This window comes from Chlorocebus sabaeus, chromosome 18, assembly GCF_047675955.1.
Source record: "Chlorocebus sabaeus isolate Y175 chromosome 18, mChlSab1.0.hap1, whole genome shotgun sequence".
In the NCBI taxonomy this organism is placed as follows: domain Eukaryota; kingdom Metazoa; phylum Chordata; class Mammalia; order Primates; family Cercopithecidae; genus Chlorocebus; species Chlorocebus sabaeus.
In genome coordinates this window covers 35097971-35121057 of record NC_132921.1, presented here as the reverse complement: position 1 = coordinate 35121057, position 23087 = coordinate 35097971, and the positions used below count along the sequence as shown (strand labels likewise).

At 34.4% G+C, this 23087-nt stretch overlaps 1 protein-coding gene across 3 annotated transcripts in view; it reads right to left on the bottom strand.

The window, feature by feature from the left end:
- The window catches only part of SMAD2 (SMAD family member 2), an 89411-nt gene that overhangs the window by 5058 nt on the left and 61266 nt on the right, over positions 1–23087 (bottom strand). For all 3 annotated transcript variants that reach the window (XM_007974097.3, XM_007974098.3, XM_073006332.1), the window contains 7 exons: positions 22749–22942; positions 21855–21989; positions 18563–18637; positions 4928–4981; positions 2845–3057; positions 344–481; positions 25–169 (listed from right to left, as the gene is read on the bottom strand). In XM_007974097.3, coding sequence (XP_007972288.1) covers positions 25–169; positions 344–481; positions 2845–3057; positions 4928–4981; positions 18563–18637; positions 21855–21989; positions 22749–22942 — 954 coding nt within the window. The remainder of the gene's footprint in view (positions 1–24; positions 170–343; positions 482–2844; positions 3058–4927; positions 4982–18562; positions 18638–21854; positions 21990–22748; positions 22943–23087) is intronic.

The following is a 23087-nucleotide window of genomic DNA, read 5'->3' as shown; positions in this document are numbered from 1 at the left end:
AAGAACCAAATATGTATTTCATACCGGTATTCTGCTCCCCACCCTTTCACAAAACTCATTCTTATGGTGCACATTCTAGTTAGCTGGTAGACGGCTTCAAAACCCTGATTAACAGACTGAGCCAGAAGAGCAGCAAATTCCTGGTTGTTGAAGATCTTCAGATTACAGCCTATGATTAAAAAAGGTAAAAGAAACTGTCAAAAGAGTATCACTACTAAAAATTTTAAAAGGGTTACAAGTTTTAGAATATGAGCATGCAATCATCTACCAATTCCTAAAATTAGCAACTAGAAAAACTAAGCAAGTTGACATGATAGGTTTATTTACATTATTGAATGCATACCTGGTGGAATTTTACACACTGTTGCAGGGTGCCAACCGTATCTCTGATTACAATTGGGGCTCTGCACAAAGATTGCACTATCACTTAGGCACTCAGCAAAAACTTCCCCACCTATGTAATATAAGCGCACTCCTCTTCCTGAAACAAAATACAAAGGAGATTAGTTTTATAACATTTACTATTTCCGTGTGACTTTAGAAGCATTTTCTTGGGAAAATTCTAAAATGATATAAGGTATTTCGAGGATCTTTTTCACAGATAATGTCTTTCTGAAGTCTAACTTTAAATATACTACTGTATATTTCTCCAAGAATACTATTTCACCAAGAATACTATATATTTCTCCAAGAATATTCTAGGTTTTATTGATTTTAAAATACATGTGTATCAAAAGTATTTAAACAATGTAGAAAAAGTACACAGATAGTAAAATAGTTTCATACAAATGATATATATTATTTTAAAATAAGTAAAAGATTGAGTTAATTTTTGAAGGAATTTACTGTTTGGAGAAATATATCTTCGTTACAACTGTATTTTCTTAAAATTCCCACTAACGTTAAGAAAAAAAGATATAAAAATATCAAGAGGTTAAGAGTCATTTCCCATTTTGAAAACTATATATTACGGTGGAAACCAAGCCTCTAGATGTATAAGCATGATTAAGTGAGAAAAAATTCTACTGGGAGATTTTTAATATACTTCTTTCAGAGTATGACAGATCACAGATGCAAAATAATATGAGATATAAGAATTAAAAAAAAAAAAATTGTGAGAGGCAGAATTCTAACACGGCACCTAAGAGTCTCAGCCCTGAGATGCACATACATTCTCTATTAATCAAACACTAGGTCTGCTCTTAAGGAATTTTTCAGATGTAATTAAGGCAGCAGATCAGTTAACCTTAAGAAAGGGAGATTATATTTGGTGGGCCTGACTCAATCAGGCAATCCTTTAAAAGGGACTAGACTGTCATAGGGTAGTGATGCAAAGCATGAGAAGTATTCAACACAAGAGGCATTCTCCATCGCTGACTCTGAAGATGGATGGCACCACGTGACAAGGAATTCAGATGGCATCTAGGAGCTGAACTCTGCCACAACCATGTGGGCTTAGAAGAGGACCTCAAGCTCCAGATAAGAACACAGGCCAGCTAATATCTCAATCATCGCCTTGTTAAACCTTGAAAAGACAGCCTAACCCATGTCTGGACTCCCGACCCACAGAAACTGTGAGGTAAAAAATTGGTGTTTTAGGCCACTGAGTTTGCGGTAATTTGTTACACAGCAAAGAAAACTAATAAACAACTAACATTCCAGATTTAATAAATACAGAACCTGGTACGCTGGTTCTGTTAAGACTATGGAATATTTGTAAAATAGTTATGCATGTGGTCATTGGAAAAACATTAAGTCCAAAAGTAGAGATTTTTCAGGCTATATTCCCTGATCAAAATCACCTATAAAACTAGAAATCAAAAATAAAAAAAATCTAATAACGACAGCAATCTAAAACTTTGCAGGGAGAAGAGAATAGGGCAGGAAAAAACCCATTAAATTTTTTTGCAGAACCCCAAATAAGACACAAAAACATAAAACTAACTATTTTAGTTAAAGCACCTACAGTGCCACTGGGTATCTTAATAAGATTATCCAAATTTATACATCAAGCAAGATTTGAGAACTTCCACATGGAACCAAGTCATAGATCTTCTAGTCATTATCATTTTGCAGTATCAAAATCAGCCTTTGATAACCAGCATTACTTCTCACAGGAGGTGATGGTTAATCAGAAAAAAAAACAGAAGCAAACTATTGTTAAAATAAGTTACTTTAAGGTGATGAGAATGATGTTCAATTATGAATGGCTCTCACACTTTTTCACTTAATTGTTAAGGAAATACTGAGCACCCCAAAGAGCTTTTGTTTATGTGAATATTATGGAAAATGACCATATTAGATATAAAAACTGAGAGTTAAAAAACTCATTTAAAAATCAAATAATAAATCCATTACATATTAACATAAACAATGTTTATGAAAAACAACTGTATTTCCAAAGCAAAAAAAAAAACAGTGGCCACATTTCACCCTTTTGCAAATCTCTTTAATGTCTAGTGTAACAGAATTGGAGTCTCACTATCAAATCTACATTTGATCTCCTGCAAAATCATACGCATGTAGGTTCTAGAATACTCCACTGTGCACTCATGAGAGAATGAGAGTAAAAATGGCAAACAGCATCTCAGTACTACTATGAAAATAGCTTTGACCTCACAAACTAGCTGAAAGGGTTTCTGGGACTACCCGAAGTCCCCAGACCACATTTTGAGATGTCCCTGAATTATATTTTGAACTATATTAAACACAGTTCTTGTTTTAGATATCTCATTTCAGATGAACAGCAAGCAGATTTCATTTAATATATAAACTCACCAAAGGGGGAAAAAACCTGGAAGCTATATAAAGGAACTGAAAAAAAAAAAAAAACAAAAAACATACCTATATGCCTTCTTGTCATTTCTACTGTGGCATTTCGGTTAACATTGGAGAGTAAACCTAAGCAGAACCTCTCTGAATTTGATGGATCTGTAAAGCCATCTACAGTGAGTGAGGGTTGTGATGCATGGAAGGTTTCTCCAACCCTCTGATTTAATTCATAATATGCTATTGAACACCAAAATGCAGGTTCTGAGTAAGTAACTGGCTGTAAGTCTGAAAAAGAAAAAAAATAAAAATAAAAAATAAATAAAAGGAAGAAATGTGTGAACAATTCAAGCCAAAATTAGATTGAATATAATCATCTTTACATGCTCTATGCCAGCCTGCACTGGCAAAAGCTCAGGAAGTAGACATAATCGGTTTCCATAGATCATACCAGATTTTCAATATTTTTCACCCAAAACTCCAGTTTCATATATCACACCAGATTTTTTCAAATTTCCCCCATGTCATTAAATCACTTTTTGTTGGATTCTTTGTTTTACCAGTAGTTTTAGTCTAGCTCCTGTTCAAATACAAAACAATCATAGGCAAAGTCAGTCAACTTGCCATACTTGGTGCATTTCTAAAGCACATAAAAAAGCTAACGTGGGGTAAGATAAAGCCGGAGCAAAGATTAACATGTCAAAAGCCACACAAAGAAAAATAGACATAATAAAAGGATACAAAATATGACATATTTTTACATTTGTCTATTTTAACATCAAATTCTTGGTGAGATACCCTAGCTACAAAAAGAGAAAACCCACTCACACAAGAGAACCAGAAAGCAGTAACACACAAAGATCACGCAAGTGGAAACAGACCATAGAGTCAAAAGACTACTTATTTCACTGGAAAACTATGTATTTAGCTTCTGCAATTTTGACTAAAACATAGGAATACTGCAAAAGAAAAAAACTTCATAATTGTGTAAAATAAATTCCAAACATATAACAACCCAAGAGAAATTGTGAAATAGCAGGGTAAAATGAGGGCAAAAATAATAATAGTAATACAGAAATGTATATATAGTCATCCCTTGTCATTTGCAGGGGATTGGTTCTAGGACCGGCTCCTCCTAACTAAAAACCCTCAGATGTTCAAGTCCCTGACATAAAAGGGCATAGTATTTGCATGTAATTTAAATTCACGTCATCCTGTATACTTTAAATCATCTCTAGATTACTTATAATACCTAACAATGTAAACACTATACAAATAGTTGTTATACAGTATTTTAAAATTTGGGCCCAGCACGGTGGCTCACGTCTGTAATCCCAGCACTTTAAGAGGACGAGGTGGGTGGATCATTTGAGGCCAGGAGTTTGAGACCAGCCTGGGCAACATAGTGAAATCCTGTTTCTACTAAAAATACAAAAATTAGCTGGGTGTGGCAGCATGCACCTGTAGTCCCAGCTACTCAGGAGGCTGAGGCAGAGAACTGCTTGAACCCAGGACACAGAGGTTGCAGTGAGCCAAGATCGCGCCACTGCACTCTAGCCTGGGCGACAGAGCGAGACTCTGTCTCAAAAAATAAATAAAAATAAATAAATAAAATTTGTATTAGTTTAAAATTTGTATTAGTTTATATTGTTATTTTCATTTTTTCCCGAGTATTTTCAGTCTGCAGTTGGTTGAATCTGTAGGTTGAACTCACGGTTATGAAGGGACCATACACATACACATTTGTACATATACACGCACACTCTCATATATATATAACCCCCATACTACATATACATATTTATGTCAATGTGTATATATATATGTAATACCATACCTGTTATTAATTGCTACATCATAAAACATAACCATAAAAATCTAGCCATAATAGGTTACATAATTTTCTATGAGGAATACGATTTCAATAATAAAAAGATTATACCTATTTCTTATGTGTGTCAGAAAAGACTTAATAATTTTGAGGGATGGCATCAATATTCTTTTTAAAAAGCACTATTGTAAACTACACATATAATGATTTGGTTATTCATTAGGATCCCTTTCTCCGATATATAAAAAATAACTCCTAGAGAAGATTTTTATTATTAAGTAGGTGATATAGTATAAACATGATGAGGGGAACGTATTTGCAACTTACCCAAGCTATGATTAACAGGGGAAAGAGTAGTAGGAGATAGTTCTGCTGGAGAGCCTAAAACAAAAGGATTTAATTTAAAAATAAATGAAGTATTTCCAGAACTTCTGATCAAGTAATCATAAAACTGGTTTTATATGGTAATAATTATCAACAATAATACAAAGATAATTTAAATACCAAGAATTCAGGATATATAGCGCTTAAATTTCATTTGTGGGGGGTGGGTGGGAGAAAAGGTGGGGGGTTCCTGTATAAAAGGTGCAACAGTTTTGGCTTCCAGCCCACCAGTTCATCTTCCCAAAGATACTTAATGCTGACAGTTCCTTAGGTATCTTTCCAAAATATTCTATGAACCACATAAGCAAATACATTTTTGTTCTGTGTCCTTTCTTTTCATACACAAGTGGTAACCATTTTTGATCTTCTATATTATTCTACCAGATTGTTCACAATGTGTTATTAGTCACATAACACTGGGATCCCATACTGATGGATATTCAGGCTATTTTCAATCTTTTGCTACAAGAACCAACGCTTTAAGATTGCAATAACTAATCTTGACCATTCTGCATGCTTCCAATCACATCTGAAGGATACATTCTTAAAGAAACTGCCAGGTCGAAAGGTTTGTGCACTTGCAATTTTGATAGATTTGGGTAAAATTATCATTCATCAAGGTTGTACCAGTTTACATTCCCAGTCAGAATATAGTAAAGGGATGACTGTGGTGTTATTGCTTCTAGATGAAAACATGGTCACAAGTACAGTATTAATTTTGAGTAGCTTTACACATGTTTACATTGTATTTCCTTTCTGTAATAGCCTATTCTTTTTTTTTTTGTGATGTTGATCATTTTCTTACTGATCATTCGAAAGCTCTTTATATATATTAGGGATATAAGACTTCTTATGGTATGAGTTACAAATATTTAGTCATTGGTCTTATGACTCTTACTCCTAATTTTGATCATGTAGCACTAAAAAAAAAAAAAACCTTCTACATGATTTATCAATCATCTTTGGGTTACTGTCACACTTTGGGATAAAACAGTGATGACGGTGGGTATCTTACTCTTGACTTTTAGAGTAATGTTTCTACCATTTTTCCCATTAAGCATGGCATTGGCTTTGAGGCTGACAGCAATAAAATACTTATTTAGGATTTTTGCATCAATAGTCTCAAGCAATATGAGCCTGAAAATTTACATGAGTGCTATGTTTGTAAGGCTCTGTGGTCAATGTTATTACAATCTAGCAATTTTATCCTCTGAAAAGGTTTAAACAGTATTATAACAGCATATTCTTCAAAAGTTTGGTAGAATTCTTCTGTGAAATTATTTATAGTTAGTAACTTTCTAGTGTTTACTATGAGACATTATTCTATGAAGGGTGACTTGTTCAGATAGCTCTATTTTCTGGAGTCAGTTTTGGTAAATTACACTTTCTTAGAAAATGATGTTTTTTCTTTTGGGTAAACAGGCTAAATCTAATCAAGAAAGTAAGGGGGCACAAATATACAAAATAAGAACCACCAGAGACAACAGATGAAAAATCAAGGTGCGACTAGTCTGCTCAATTCCATGCAACTCAATTTTAAAACACATTTGCTGTAAGCGTTGTTAAATAATCTTAGTAAAAATATAAAAAATGTTTTATGATCATCATTCTCTACACGTTTAGGGAAAGTTACCTAAAAGAGCATGACCCAAGCTTCAAATGTATACCAAGAGCATAACTGTAGAATAAGATAGGTCAGGCCAGGCACGGTGGCTCACGCCTGTAATCCCAGCACTTTGGGAGACTGAGGTGGGTGGATCACAAGGTCAGGAGTTTGAGACCAGCCTGGCCAACACAGTGAAACCCCATCTCTACTGAAAACACAAAACTTAGTCGGGCGTGGTGGTGCACACCTGTAATCCCAGCTACCCGGAAGGCTAAGGCAGAAGAATCGCTTGAATCCAGGAGGTGGAGGTTGCAGTGAGCTGAGGACATCCCACTGCACTCCAGCCTGGGCAACAGGGCGAGACTCCGTCTCAAGAGAAAAAAAAAAAAAAAAGAGTAAGATAGGTCAGACTGTCTTACACACCTCCTCCCTACCACACACCATTATAACCACGACATAAAATACCAGGCAATAAAGGTGAAACAGCAGCCCTAGATAAATAAATGAATCAGAAACAGAGAAGAGATGCTTATTTTTTACAAGACAGAACAGTCTTCCACAACATAATTATGCTCCTTTTTTCTCAGTTTGAAAAATCTGTTGGTAAGTCACAACAGGTACAACTAAGAAAGGTCAAAATATATTCGGAACAATAAGCTAAAATTCACTGCTGTTTCCTGAAGCCAATATAAAATAAACAAAGTCACTATTAGAAATGGAGGAAACTGCACAATTATTAATATCTTTTAACTGTTTACTCCTCTATTAAATACTTAGAAATGACCAGTAGGATCATTTAAATTAACAGGCGTTCAGTCAGATGGGATACGTTAGAATTACAGATTACAAAAAAGACAAATTTTACAAACTTAAAATAAGCTAGCAATTAATAGAAGCCTTTAAAAAAATTTTTTTAAAAAACCAGAGGCAAGTAACTAATGATTAGCCTATGAATTATTCATACATAAATGCTGTTACTGAAACCTCGCCTACCACAGGCCTTCCACTTAGGAGAAATATAAATATCCTATTTGAGATCCACTGTGAATTAGCAGTGTCTACTTACAGCTAAACCATCCAGAGAAATCCCTGTGCGTGTATCTTCGCATACAAATTTACAGATATTTGTGGGATACATTTGTCAAACCTTTGACAAATTAACAAATGTCAAACGAAATGTGTTAAACTTTTATAAGTGCCAAAATACCCTCTCAAAAATGTTTCATCTCACCAAGAATTTAAAAGCTAGTGTTTCTTCACACTGTGTCACTACATGTTGACATCTACCAATATGATAGGTTTTAAGGGAGCAATTTTTTAATTTCTTGTTTTTGTTGTAAATAGTGTATTCCTGTTCTTTTAGCCAATTCTATTAACTATCTTTTTCTTCTTGATTTGTAAGTTTTTAAACTTAAAAATCAGTTCTTAGACTTGTCATCTATTTGCAAATACCCAGGATTTTTTTTTTAAAAAATGTTATATCTTTTAAGGTGACATTAAATTGTTTTAATTTTTAAAATATACTATTTTTTTAGAGTAGTTTCAAGATCACGGCAAAACTGAACAGAAGTTTCGTACAAAGAGCTCCCACATGACCCCTGCCCTGCTTCCCCAAATTTCCTATCAATATCCACAAACCACAATGGTCCATTTGTTACAATAATGAACCTACAACACATTATTACCAAAAGTCCATAATTTACATTAGGGCTCACTATGTTATACATTTTCTGGGTTTTGACAAATGTATAATGATGTGTATCCATTTATAGTATCAAACAGAGTAGTTTCACTGCCCTGTAAATGCCCTGTGCTCCACCTAGTCCTCTTTCCCTCCCACAAAGCCTCAATAACCACTTATCTTTCTACTGTCTCCATAGTTCTGCCTTCTCCAGAATGTCATATATAGTAAGTCTTCATTTAACATCTTCCATAGGTTTTTTGGAAACTGACTTAAGCAAAATAACTACAACAAAACCAAATTTCCCCAATCATCAACATTGTAATGAAATGACATTACTTGAGGACCTATTGTACATTGCTTGGATGTATCAGTTTATTTATCTAGTCACCTATTAAAGACATCTTGGTTGCTTCCAAGTTTTGGAAATTATAAATAAAGCTACTATGAACATCCATCTGCAGGTTTTTGTGTAGACCTAAGTTTTCAATTCATTTGGGTAAATACCAAGGAGAAGCAAGACTGCTAAACCATATGGTAAGAATATGGTTAGTTTTGTAAGAAATCACCAAACTATCTTCCAAAGTGGCTATACCATTTTTCATTTTGACCAGCAATAAATGAGTGTGCCTGTTGCTCCCCATCCTCACCACACCAGCACTGATGAACTCCCTCAGCTTTTGTTTGTCTGAGAAATTTTTTATTTCTCCTTCATTCTTGAAGGACAGCTTTACTGATTATAGTATTCTCAGTTGGCAGGGGTACTTTTTTTTTAAACGAGGTCTCACTCTGTCACCCAGGTTGGAGGGCAGTGGCACAATCTTGGCTTACTATTACAATCTCCACTTCCTAGTCTCAAGCAATTTTCCCACCTCAGCCTCCTGAGTAGCTGGGACCACAGGTGCGTACCAACACATCCAGCTAATTTCAGTTTTGGTTTTTAATTCTTTGAGCACTTTAAATACACCACCCATCTCTCCTGGCCTGCAAACTTTTCTGCTGAAAAATCTGACTGATTAATGAAGACTCCCTTGTTACGTGGCACACTGCTTTTTCTCTTGCTGCTTTTATTCACAATAGCAAAGATACAGAAAACAACTCATGTGTCCCATCAACAGATGAACGAATAAACAAATGGTGGGTTATACACACAATTGAACGTTATTCTGCCTTAAAAAGGGAGATCCTACCACTTCTGGCATGGATGAATCTGGAAGACACTATGCTAAGGGAAATGAGGTAGACACAGAATAAGAAACATGACATAATCTCATATGTGGGTTTTTTTTTAAAGCCAAATACATAGAAAAATAATAAAATGGTGATTACAGGTTAGGGGGAAAACCGGGGGATTACAGGTCAAAGGGTATACAGTTGCAGATACGTAAGATATGCCCAGAGATTTAATGTACAACCTGAGGACTACAGTTACAATATTGTGTTGTATACTGGAAATTTACTGAGTCAATGTTAGGTACTCTTATCACACACATAAAAAGGTAACTATGTGAGATGATGGATTTAGTTGACTACAATAACCACTTCACGACATACACCAAATATCACGTTATATACCTTAAACATACACAATAAAAATGTACGCTTTAAAAAGTCTAATTTACTGAATACAGACCAAAGTGTTCACAAACCTTCCAGAAAACTGGGAATCATCCTGGGTTGCTTCTTCAACCTTATCCCAAATATGATCACTAGTCATATTCTAAGCCTCAGCAATATGTATCAAAAGCATCCATTTCTCCCCCATGTCACCTAAAACCAGCCAGAGATACAGTGTAGTAAACAAGAACAGGAACTCTAGAATCTGACATCCTACTGAATTTCTCTGTCATTTTCTAGCTATTTTTTAATAGGTTCGTGACAGCATTTTTTTTTTAATTTCTGGTAAAAGTTGAACCTTTTAAAATTTTAATTTTTTGCTAGATGCAATTATATGTAATGCTTAAGTTTTCCTGTCTTGCCTATGCTGTCTAATTTTTTATAATGAACATCCATTTGTTGTATAATTCGAAATGCTGTATCATAATCTTATGTGTAGAACACTGTTTAACTTTTATGTGACATAGAATAATGGTAAAAATAAGAGATTAAGCTTCCCTGCCAAAGTGAGACAACATTATAATTGTCAAATTCAGCTTATGAAATATATAATGCATGAATGACCATTTTCTCATTTCTTGTTTTAAAAAACTTAATCCCCAATGTGATAGCATCTTAGGTTTTATATATTTCCATATTTTCTATGAGCATAATTCTGTTCATAATGAGAAAAAAGGCTGCTTTTGTTTTTATTAGAAACTCCTACAGAGTTCCCCTTATACTTAGTATGTAGAAGATTGGGGAAAATCTTTGCTTCTGAAATAGCAGTAAGAAAATAGTGGTTAAACAAACAAACAAAAATCCTATTTTTCTTTAAAGTTATTATATAGATATAGATCCAAGCAAGTCCGTATGAACTAATTTAAAGACAGGGATGAGCTCCTCCTTGGTTAACAGAATGGTAATCACTTTCACTACTGACAGCAACTGCCAAGTCAGGACACAGGCAAAGGACTGCGCTTGCCAAAGGAGAAGCCAACTAAAATTTCAAAAGGCCATGCACAGATGACGGGAATCTAAGAAGCTGCAAGCACAGAGCTCCTCTTCACCAGTCGGTTCCAATACATGTCTTTAGCTGAGTACATAGTAGCATAGGAAGTCTTGGGCAAGGCTGGAAAGAAATGAGAATATACAGTCTTGCCATATTCATATCTGAAAGTCCTGATAAGGTAGGGAACTGACCCTCCCTGAAACCTGAGTGATGTGATATTAAAGCACCAAATTATCACCTTTCCAACTCAAATCCTAAGGGTAGGGAAAGAATCAGCCCTTCAACTTAGCAACTGGAGAGAGAAAAGAGTTGGTCTTTCCAAAGACAGTGTATCTATTTTAGCCTCTAATATTATTTTATATACAACACCCACTATCCAATTAAAAAACAAGAGACATTCAAAGATGGAGGGGGAAAGAATGACCCATAATCAAGAGATAAAACAGTCAACAAAAGCAGGCCATGTTACATATTAACTGGACATAAATTATCAAAGACTTTAAAATGGAAATTATATAGCTAAAAAATAAATGATCTGAAATGAAAAATTCATTTAATTGGATTAAAAGAAGACCCAAAGTCAGGATCACATACATATTATCACTTGATTTTCAACAAAGGAGCCAATGTAAATCAATGGAGAAAGGAGAGTCTCTACAAAATGGTGCTAAAACAACTGAAGGAAATGTTCTGCAGTTAAAGGAATAAAAAGCATCAAAAAGGAGCAAAAGTGATAAATATGTAAGTAAATGTAACACTCCTTTTTATCCCTTCTAATTTTCTTGAAAAGTCAACTTGATATCAAAAGCAAAAATAGCCAGGTGCAGTGGCTCACGCCTGTAATCCCAGCACTTTGGGAGGCTGAAGTAGGCGGATCACGATGTCAGATCGAGACCATCCTGGCTAACATGGTGAAACCCCGTCTCTACTAAAAATACAAAAACAAACAAACAAACAAAAAAAAGCACAAAAAAAAATTAGCCAGGCGTGGTGGCAGGCACCTGTAGTCCCAGCTACTCAGGAGGTTGAGGCAGGAGAATGGCACGAACCCAGGAGGTGGAGCTTGCAATGAGCCAAGATCACACCACTGCATTCCAGTCTGGGCAACAGACGGAGACTCCGTCTCAAAAAAAAAAAAAAAAAAAAAAAAAAGCAAAAATAACACTGTACTTTGGGGTTTATACATTTTTATTAAGTAAAATATATGTCAATAATAGTACAAACAACAGAAGTGGATGAATGAAATTAGAGTGGTATAAAGTTCTTAAATTTTACGTGACATTGTAAAATATTACAACTGAAGTAACCTTCTAGGTATAACATGATAAGTACAATGTAATCACAAGAATGCCAACTGAGAAAATAATACTAAGTGTTATTGGTAAAAAGCCAAGAGAGTAAACAGAATGAAACAAAAATTATTTGATTAGTCTAAAAGGCAGGAAAACAAACAGATAAACAAAAACCAGAGAGAACAGACAAACAATTGCAAAATGGTAGCCTAAACCCAGTATCAATAATTCCTCTAAATATAAGTGAACTCAATTTCCAACTAAAAGACAAAAATTGTTAGATTAAATGAAACCAAAAATATGCTGGCCACAAGAAACACACTATAAATATAAAGATTCGGATAGACTGAAACAATTAAAAATATATCATGTAACCGGAGGTAAGAAAGAAGATATGGTGATGTTAATATGAAATGCATTTTATAATTAGGGTAAATTCATTAGGAAGATGTAGTAATTCTAAATGTATTATCTTCTAATTACAGAGGTTAAAGATACATGAAGCAAAAACTGACAGGACTAAAGGCAGAAACACATGACTCTAAAATCAGAGCTGAAGATTTTAACACCAATCATAACTGACAAAATACGGAGATTTTTTTAAAAATCATAAAGAATTAAGAAGATTTAAACACCATCAACCACCTGGACCTAAATGACATTTGGAACACTATAGTATATACATTCTTTCCAACTATATATGGGACTCTTATCAAGATAAGTTACATGTTGTAGCATAAAATAATTTTCATAAATTTCCAAGGACTAAAGTCACACACACTATATGTTGGACTATAACAGAATTAAATTAAAAATCAATGAAGTATCTAGAAAATCCTCACACTCCTAAGAAAAACCCAAACTTCTAAATAACTCATGAGTTAAGAAGAATTAGAAAATAATTAAGTGATAATTAAAAAACAACAAAAAATTTGTAATATAGAGCTAACATAAAGCTTAGAGGGAAAATTATAGCTTTAAATGCTTACATTATAAACAAATCAATGATCTAAATGTATAACACAAGAGGACAGAAAAAGAGCAGATTAAATGAAAAGTAAGTAGACAAAAAGATGATGAATACAAATAAAACAGAAAAGAGACAAAGACAAAAATGAACAAGACAAAAAATTGGTCCTTTGAGACTACTGATAAATCCCTTGCAAGATGTTCTAATAAAAAATTAAAAAGTCAAATTACTAACATTATAAATTTTAAAATGGATCTCACATACACGAAAGGAATAACAAATATCAGAAATAACTTTATATCAATAAATTCTCCAGCCTGGGCAACCTGGTGAAATCCCATCTCTACATAAAACACAAACATTAACCAGGTTCAGTAGCATGTTCCTGTGGTCCCAGCTCTGCAGGAGGCTATAGTGGGGAAGACTGCCTGAGCCTGGGAGGTTGAGGCTGCAGTGAGCCAACCAGGCCACTGCACTCCAGCCTGGGCAACAAAGTGAGATCCTGTCTCAATTAATCAATCCTACAACTTAGATGAAATGAACACATTTCTAACAAAATACAAGTTTATCAAATACATACACAAAATTAAAAATGTAAATAATCCTCAATTTAAAAAACGTTTTCCTACAAGAGATGGTTTCTCTGGTAAAATCTAGCAAACTTTTTTCTGAATACAAGGTCTCACTGTTGCCCAGGCTGGAGTGCAGCGGCACAAACGTGGCTCAATGTAACCTCAACCTCCTGGGCTCAAGTGACCCTCCCACCTTAGCCTCTAAAGTAGCTGAGACCACAGGTGAATGCCACTACCCCTGGCTAATTAAAAAAAAAAAAATTTTTTTGTAGAGATGGCATCTTGCTTTGTTCCCTAGTTTGGTCTCGACCTCCTGTGCTCAAGCAATTCTCCAGCCTTGGCCTCCTAAAGTGCTAGGATTACAGGCAAGAACCACCATGCCCAGCCCTATCAAAAATTTAAGAAAGAAATAATGCCAACCTTAAAGAAACACTTTCAGAAAACAGGAGAAAGCCCTTTCCAACACATTTTATGATATTGAAACTAATGAACACATAACAAGGGGAAAAACCCTACAGACCAATCTCTCATAAACATAGATGGAAAAATTCTCAAAAATAAAACAATTGAAATCCATGACAACTATATGATCCTCTTTATAAATGCAGAAAAAACATTGGACAAAATCCAACAGCCATTCATAAAACACACTTAAAACATGAAGAACAAAAAGGAAAAAGAACTTCCTCAATCAGATACAATCTCCAAAATATCCACAATTAACATCATATTTAAAGGGGGAATTGCGAAATGTATTCTTCCTATAATCAGAACAATGCAAAAATGTCCATTCTTATAACTTCAACAGTTTACTGTAGGTCTTAGGACAGAAAAAGAAAAAAGCATAAAGATGGGAAAAAAAGAAAAACTGTCAGTCGGGCACCGTGGCTCATGCCTGTAATCCCAGCACTTTGAGAGGCCGAGGCGGGTGGATCACCTGAGGTTGGGAGTTCGAGATCAGCCTGACCAACATGGAGAAACCCCATCTCTACTAAAAATACAAAAAATTAGCTGGGTGAGGAGTTGCATGCCTGTAATCCCAGCTACTCAGGAGGATCGCCTGAACGTGGGAGGCAGAGGTTACAATGAACCGAGATCGTGCCACTGCACTCCAGCCTGGGCAACAAGAGTAAAACTCCGTCTCAAAAAGAAAAAAAAAAAGATAAAAGAAAAACTGTCCTTATCAACAGATGACATGGTTGTGTATGCAGAAAACCTCAAGAATCTACAGAATTCTAGAACCAAAAAATCAAATATTTCCCATATCCTAGGAACAACTGGAAAATAAAATGTAATAACAAAAATGTGTATAACAGCACTGAAAGTATAAAATACTAAAAAATTTATCTAATGAAAGACATGCTATATACATCTACATAAAAAACTGTTTAACACATGGCAGAGAAAAGGCATTGTTATTAAGACTTTTATCCTGAAGTTGTCAAACCTGACCCCTCATTTTTGACAAAAATCTTACTTTCTTATTTTATAGAGATGATCCTAAACAACAAAGGTCAAGTGCTTCTGTGTCTGGATCTCAATTCTTCACTTTCCTTCAAATTTTTGTGCAATCCACTATCTTCCTTTTTCTTAATGGTTAACTCCTCCTAACATTTTCTTTAACTACATTCATACAGTGCTTATTACAGGTTAGGAACCCATAGATGCCTTATAAATATAAGACCTGTTAATACTCTATGAGTTAAATGCTATTATTGTCCCTATTTTACAGATTTAAAAACTAGGCTACCTAGCTAGTATATGGAAGAGGAACATTTCAAACTCAAGTAGTCAAGCTCAGAGTCCCACTATGCTATTTTGATTATATGCATTTGGTTAAGAAAAGCAGTCTTGTAAGTGGAGTGTATGTGAACACTGTCTAGGAGTACACGAAACTACTAGTTTACAAAAAGAAAAAATTAAAACATATTTTCTATTTAATCTCATCCTTCAATTTCTAATTTTTGTATACATTTTAAAATGTACATGAAGTGCCTGTATATAACTTACAAATAATTAAATATACATACTAGTAGGATACTCTCAAAATCTTAATACTCACTGTATCAGCTTCCTAGGGCTTGCTCTAACAAAATACCACAAACTGGGTGGTTTAAAACAACAGAAATTTATTTTCTCAGAGCTTTGGAAGACCTAAGTGCCAAGTCAAGGTGTCAGCAAAGCCATGCTCTCTCAAAGGCTCAAGGGGAGAAGCTGTTCCATGCCTTTCTCTTAAGCTTTTGGGTTTCCCAACTATCCTAGGAATTGCTCAGCTTGCAGGTGCTAACTCCAGTTACCTGCCTCCATCTTCATATGGCACATTCCTCCCTATCTCTTAAAGACACCAGTCATATAGAATTAGGGCCCATCGCACTTCAGTATGACTTCATCTTAAACAATTACCTTTACAAAGATGCTACTTCCAAACAAGGCCATATTCTGAGGCATGGGAGGTCAGGACCTCATTTTATCTTCTGGGACACAGGCAGATTAAAAAACCCTTTAAGTCTCTTTGTATATCTTGGACCAAGCACAGTGTATGTAGAAGATACAAAACTGGTGGGTTATGAAATCCACATCTTACGATCTATTATGTTCTATTTTTCTATATACCTGTTAGAATAAATATGTTCATAAAAATCATGACTTGAAAAGGGACTGATTATACAATATTACAGAGGTTAATCAAACTTCTAAATTTCTTACGATGTCCAGCCTGATCTCTAATGTCCACAAGACTATAAAGGAAGAATAAAGTCTTGATCAGAGAAATCTCAATTAAAAAAAAGAAAAAAGTAACAAGTGCTTGTCCATATAGTTACTTATTATGCCTAATTTATCCTCTGGTTGCCCCTTTAACATTTTTTCAATTCATTTTTTTTCCCAGCAGGTTATGGAAGATGAATTTAATTATGCCCCTCCCTCTGGAAGGTATGAACCAGAGTTAGAGAGGTGGCCACCTTTGCTCTAAATTGGAGCCCTGCATCAGTCAGAATTGTGTTTCCTGTCATGGCCCCGAGACAGAAACTGATATTGGTTAAGAGGCTGGCAGCCAAACCAACTGTTGGCATCTCATGAATCACATATTCCCATTGTCATACAGTAATTTTAAACGTGTCATTCAGAAAGCCAGTAACATTGCTCCACTGAAACAGAAATATTAGGTTGGGTTCAAAGTTAGCCCCAACACTGCAATTATTTTAGCTGGCTGATTCAGTTTGTTCTCCATTTTTGACTTTGATTCATTTATCATATATAACCAATACTCATATTTGTGGTTTCAGTTATATTGTTGAATAGGTGTCTGTGCACTAATTAGAATCCCTGCAGCCTTTTTTTCCTGGCTTCTTTCACTTAACATACTGCTTTCAAGGTCCATCCATGTTGCCACACTTCATGCTGTACTATCATTCCTTTACATGGCTGAATAATTCTACTGCAGAAACACATCTCATGTTATTTATCCATTCATCATTTGATGGACATCTGAGTTGTTTCTAACTTTGAATATTAAGAATAACGCCTGCATAAACGGTCATGTACAAGTTTTTGAGTAGACATGTTTTCAATTCACTTGGGTACATAGCTGGCCACAATACGTTAACTCTATATTTAACTTTTTGAGGAACAGCAAACTTTTCCAAAGTCCTGAACCATTTAACATTCCTACCAGCAATATATGAGGACTCCAATTTCTCCACATCCTCACCAACATTTGTTATTGTCCTTTTTTTGATTATAGCCATCTAGTAGGTGTGAGGTAGCATCTCATTGTGGCTTATGACATTCAGTATCTTTTCTTATCATTCACTTTTAAATGTCACAGTAACAGCTGTCCATCACAGGCAAAAAAGAATATTACTGCTTCAAGAAGAAAGTTGACATCTAATTTCAGTAAAACATATGCAGAAAGTCAAATATCATGTGCATTAAGATATTTGCATTAAGATGTATAACATGTCATTTCCAATGTTCATTAGATTATCTACCTTTCTTAGTTATCTGGTACTCGTAAAGACCCAAATGTATGATTAGCTACAGCAGAAACTTCTTTACCTGGGAGTCTAAAAAACGGATTTAAACAACAGAATTATTGTAACCCCTCCTTCCCCCACCAACGTTAATCCATTTAAAAATTAATTTAGATTATCATAACCAAGAATGCATTAGTGTTGAGATGTGGACAAAGATGATGGTATAATCTATCAGGCTGTAATATTAAGGTGTCCAATAGTTAAGATACAGATAGAGTGAAATGAATCAAACTGTACAATTACAATGACATCAAAGTGATTTCACTGATAATTTATTAGTTCTGCTGAGTTATACATTTTATTACATAAGACATGATTTAAAGCTTTAATTTTTTTCTTCATCACTGTTTGGAGTTGATAGTTAAGTATAAGAAATTAATCTACTATAATTCAAAACTCACGATTAGGTTAAAAAAAGCAGTGAAAAGCTGTTCCTCATCCTTCACCCCCAAATTCCTCTGAAAATCTCTTATTTGAGTAATTATGGTCTTGTATCATGGAGAGATACTTAGTCATAGGGTTAACTAAAACTTTCAACAGAAGTAAATACTTAAAAATAAATAAAAGCATGTGCATGTTTTCAAATTTTCATTTACTCTAATTAAAAAATAATTATTCTGCAGAGTACCATACGTTAATTTTTCAGGGACAACATGGACCCCTTTGGTAGTTCAGGTATGTTAAATCAAGATAGAAGATCATCTTTTTTGGTATGTTTCTCAACCTCTCTAAGAGTAACATCTTCTGTGAGTTTTAAACAAAACAAGAAATGCATATCTAATAACTGAGGAATTTTCAAAGACTTTTTTTTTTACCTGTGTCCATACTTTGATTCAACTGTTGGTCACTTGTTTCTCCATCTTCACTGATGTATCCAGGAGGTGGTGTTTCTACAAAAGTGTAAAACAAATCAAGCACAGCTGCAACATAATCTCACTACCTTTTCTCCCAGCTACCAATGAATCACTCCAAATAACAAATAATAACGTTATATAACATTATTACAGAAAGTAATATTGCATACTGAAGGTGTATAATTCAGGATCTTGTCCAAATTTTGCAGTGAATCCTTAACATCTACTTTTAATAAAATCCTACTCTCTGGACATATACATTATTTACATATCTCGCTCATTCCTGTATGTACATATTCTGTGACAAGAGCCAAAAATGTAACTTCAAAAATGCCCCAGATCTGAATCAGTAGGCTGCAAAACCACTAATAACTACAATTTTTTGTTGTTGTTGTTGAATCTAATGAACATCGTTATTTTATGAGTACTTAGAAAATTAAAAAAACACACAAGATTTTGGATTATAAAAGTATTAAATAATACAGCTTACAACTTATACTAAGTTCTGTAGGGTAAAATATGGTAGTATGGTTCCAGATTGGTCCAGACTGAATTCTACCTAAAAAGTATATTTCTCCAAGGATTCCTAACTGGTAAAGTCTAAGTGTTTGAAGCAAAAAATTCAATTCAAATATAGACTACTGTATAAAGAGGTAAAATGCTCCCCGAAAATAAACTTTAGGATTCTAACATGTTATTTCCACCATGTTGTCTGAATAAAACATTTATATTCAGAAAGGCATCTGAATAGCTGAATAAACTGCATGTAAAATAAAAACATGTATACAATTACATCAACTGTAATTCCAAAGAGGAAAAATAAGTTCAAAAGAGTTTCATCAGTTCAACATTTACACTGCTGAACACTTCTGAGCAATTCAAGATAACACAGACACATATCCAAACAGAATTTTAAAATTATCAAAAGACAGAGGCCAGGCACGATGGTTCACACCTGTAATCCCAGCACTTTGGGAGGCCAAAGCAGGCGGATCACCTGAGGTCGGGAGTTCGAGACCAGCCTGACCAACATGGAGAAACCCATCTCTACTAAAAAAAAAAAAAAAAGAAAATACACAATTAGCCGGGTGTGGTGGCACATGACTGTAATCCCAGTTACTAGGGAGGCTGAGGCAGGAGAATCATTGAACCCAGGAGGTGGAGGTTGTGTTGAGCTGAGATCACACCATTGTACTCTGGCCTGGGCAAGGAGCGAAACTCCATCTCAAAAAACAAAAAAAAAACAAAAAAAAAGGAGAGAGGGAAGATACAGGTTAAGGGTCTCCTTCAATAACCTTTTACAATATCTATTCAATAAGCTAACCACAAACTTTAAGTATCAAACTTTTCATTTAAGTGTCAGTACCCCAAAATTTTTAATACAAAAATTCTAAGAATAAACTAGTTTCATACACGCAAACAATAAAGAACGTAAAAATAAGTGTATATATCATTATGTATATTTTAAAAGTTAAAGCTAATAAAGTTAAATGGTGCTAAGCTTTTTGAGTTTAACCAGTATCTCAAAGATCTAATCAGAAAGAAATGCTGAACCTTAAAATATGTTATCTTACTGCACTTTTTCCATTGTAATAAATAATAAAGCGATTAGCATTTTTGAGAAAACGTTAAAATGTATTTTAAGTGGAATAAAACATGAATCCTTTGGTTTTGCTGTTGCTTGAAACTGGATAAAGCCCCACTGTCCAGAAAAGCAAATGGGTATAATCCACTTCTGATTTTCTACTTTATAAAATACTCAAATCTAAATAATTAAAAGAATAAAAAAGAAAGGAAAAATGAGCCCAAACATCTTCACAAGTGAAAGCCACTAAACATTCTGGTGAATATCCTTCCAAATAATTACTGGATATGCGTGCTGTAAGACTGCATGCTTATACCTAAGGTTAGTACTGTTGGCTGAAAAACGGTAATCTCCACACTAATGACTTAAAATGCCTCCCTTTCCCCACACCAACGTTCACTAAACTCCACTCCCTTTCCTACCTGGCAACTACCCTGTTTCATAGTCCCGCGTTTTCCCTCATCCTAGTATATCATACTACACCCCACCTTCTCCCTCTCTTAACTTCAGTAAGTTTGTATTTCCTAGCAGCCCAAAAAGCAGCTTTAAATCCTCTTCTGGAATAAAACAGTAATCAAACTAAAACAATCAAAAACCACTTCCCATCTGTAAAACCAGCTATTTAAAACAAAAAAAACTTATCTTTCTTAGTTATCTTTTCTTATCTTTCTTTTTTTCTTCCTTACATTTTAAAAATTATCTTCAATGCATAAGCATTATTTCCAGGATGCATACATGAAAGAAATAATTGTTTAAATGTATTAAAACTGTATTTTAACAATTTTGTAAATGCTCTTAAGTTCCTTACATATTTTTAGTGTATAAAATAAGAGTGGAATAGAAGAATATTACAAAAGGAAGAAAGAAATCAAGACACGATAGCTTAATCCTCATCCTAACATCATGCTGTTTCTGCTAGGGAGAAAAATCAATCAAACAAAACAAAAAGGAAAACATACAAGAAAAGTAACAAAATATTAGTCGTTCTCCAAAAAAAAAAAAAAAAAAAAAAAAAAAAAAAAACCATAAAAAACGAAAAGGCCAGATACCGTATCGTGGAGTCTTACTGGATCACACAATACATCAGAACAAAATTTGAGAACCATGTAGCTGAATTCATTTTTCATCAGGAATTACTGAGATGCAGACGAAACATAATGAAAAGAGGTTTTCTGATGTTCAGTATAATATGTAAGTGCTGCTACGTCTATAGAACTAAGTATTATATTTCTTATAGAAATGTTACATTTCTGTTAAATATTACCAAGTTACCTAAGAAAAAGTGATCACTGGGTGGATTTTCAGTTACATGTGTTTCAGGGGTACTTTTTTCCTATATCATTTGTTTTGCTTACATTCTGCATCTCGTTTAGCTTCAACAACTAAGATAAACTTACTAAGATCTTTTCTTTTCTGCTTCTCACAGTACTTTGATTAAAGTCACTGCAAAAGAAAATGAAATATAAAGTAAAACTCTTCTCCAAACAAAACTGTTTAATGTACTAGGCTTATACATTTCACAAAATAATCACCCAACAAATCCGATTTTTCTATTAAAAACTCAAAAGCATTTTTAAAAAAGTGAAACCACAATTTACCAATGCTTCAATGCTTATGAACAACATTTGTATCTATCCAAGTTTTAGAAGATTCAGAAGTCAAAAATACCTGGAATATAATTACTCTGTGGCTCAATTCCTGCTGGGAAGTTAGTGTTTTCTGGAATGGAGTGAGTATAGTCATCCAGAGGCGGAAGTTCTGTTAGGATCTCAGTGTGTCGGGGCACTAATACTGGAGGCAAAACTGAAAAAGTTCAAGAAAGCCTAGTTATGGCAAAGAGCAAAGGGGAGTGGGGGAACCTTTTTTAAAGTTTCAACAAGAAGAAGAGAAGTTGTAGCTTAATTTTTAAAGTTAGGGTCTGACAAATCTGATTACGGCTTTAACTTACGTAGTCTATTATCCAAATTTCCAAGTTCTAATTTATCTCAAACTTTTGGAAACAATGTGATCCTGGTAATATATTACCATAAAAGTTCATAAATCCCCATTGGAAAAGTTATCATTGTCTTTATCTGTACAATCAGATACAGAAAAATTTCCAAAAATACAGCTACTGCTATATTTTTTAATAGTTTCAGGTAGACAGCTAACTAAATGAAGTCTTATTACAAGCTTTACTAAACAGCGTATATACAAATGACGTCATTAAAGTACTTCTAAAAGCACTCCAAGTGCAAAATGCTTGAAAATAAGTTACTGCAGCAGGGACATGTAGAAGCACATCAGCACAGCTCTAAGCAGACTGCCCATCGACAGGATTTCCTGGATATGCACTTTCATGCCAAATTACATGCTACTCCAAGAAACAGACACATCTTTTCAAGATACGTTTTCCCATTAAAAATTTAAAAAAATAAAAAAAATTTAATTACCACCAAATAATATGCACAGTTTAAGGTAATTTATATACACTAAAATTTTCCTGGGTCACAAGATTACTTAAATATACTTAAGTTCAGGCATTTAACTCAAAACCAAGAAAAAAACTTGCATTGTTCCTACCTGGTGTCTCAACTCTCTGATAGTGGTAGGGGTTTACACATACTTCATCCTTTTTAAGATTAAAAGCATATTCGCAGTTTTCAATTGCCTTGAGTTCATGATGACTGTGAAGATCAGGCCAGCGCCATAATCGGCAATATATAACATGTGGCAATCCTTTTCGATGGGATACCTGGAGACGACCATCAAGAGACCTATTGGGAAGCAAGGGGAAAACAAAGGAGGGAACTTTAAAAAAAAAAAAGTGTAGTCGAATGGGCTAAATTAGTACAGCAAAAGCATAAAGAAAAGAATGACAGCCATTTAGTTAGTTTTAGTGAGAATCAAGAAGAAAAATGT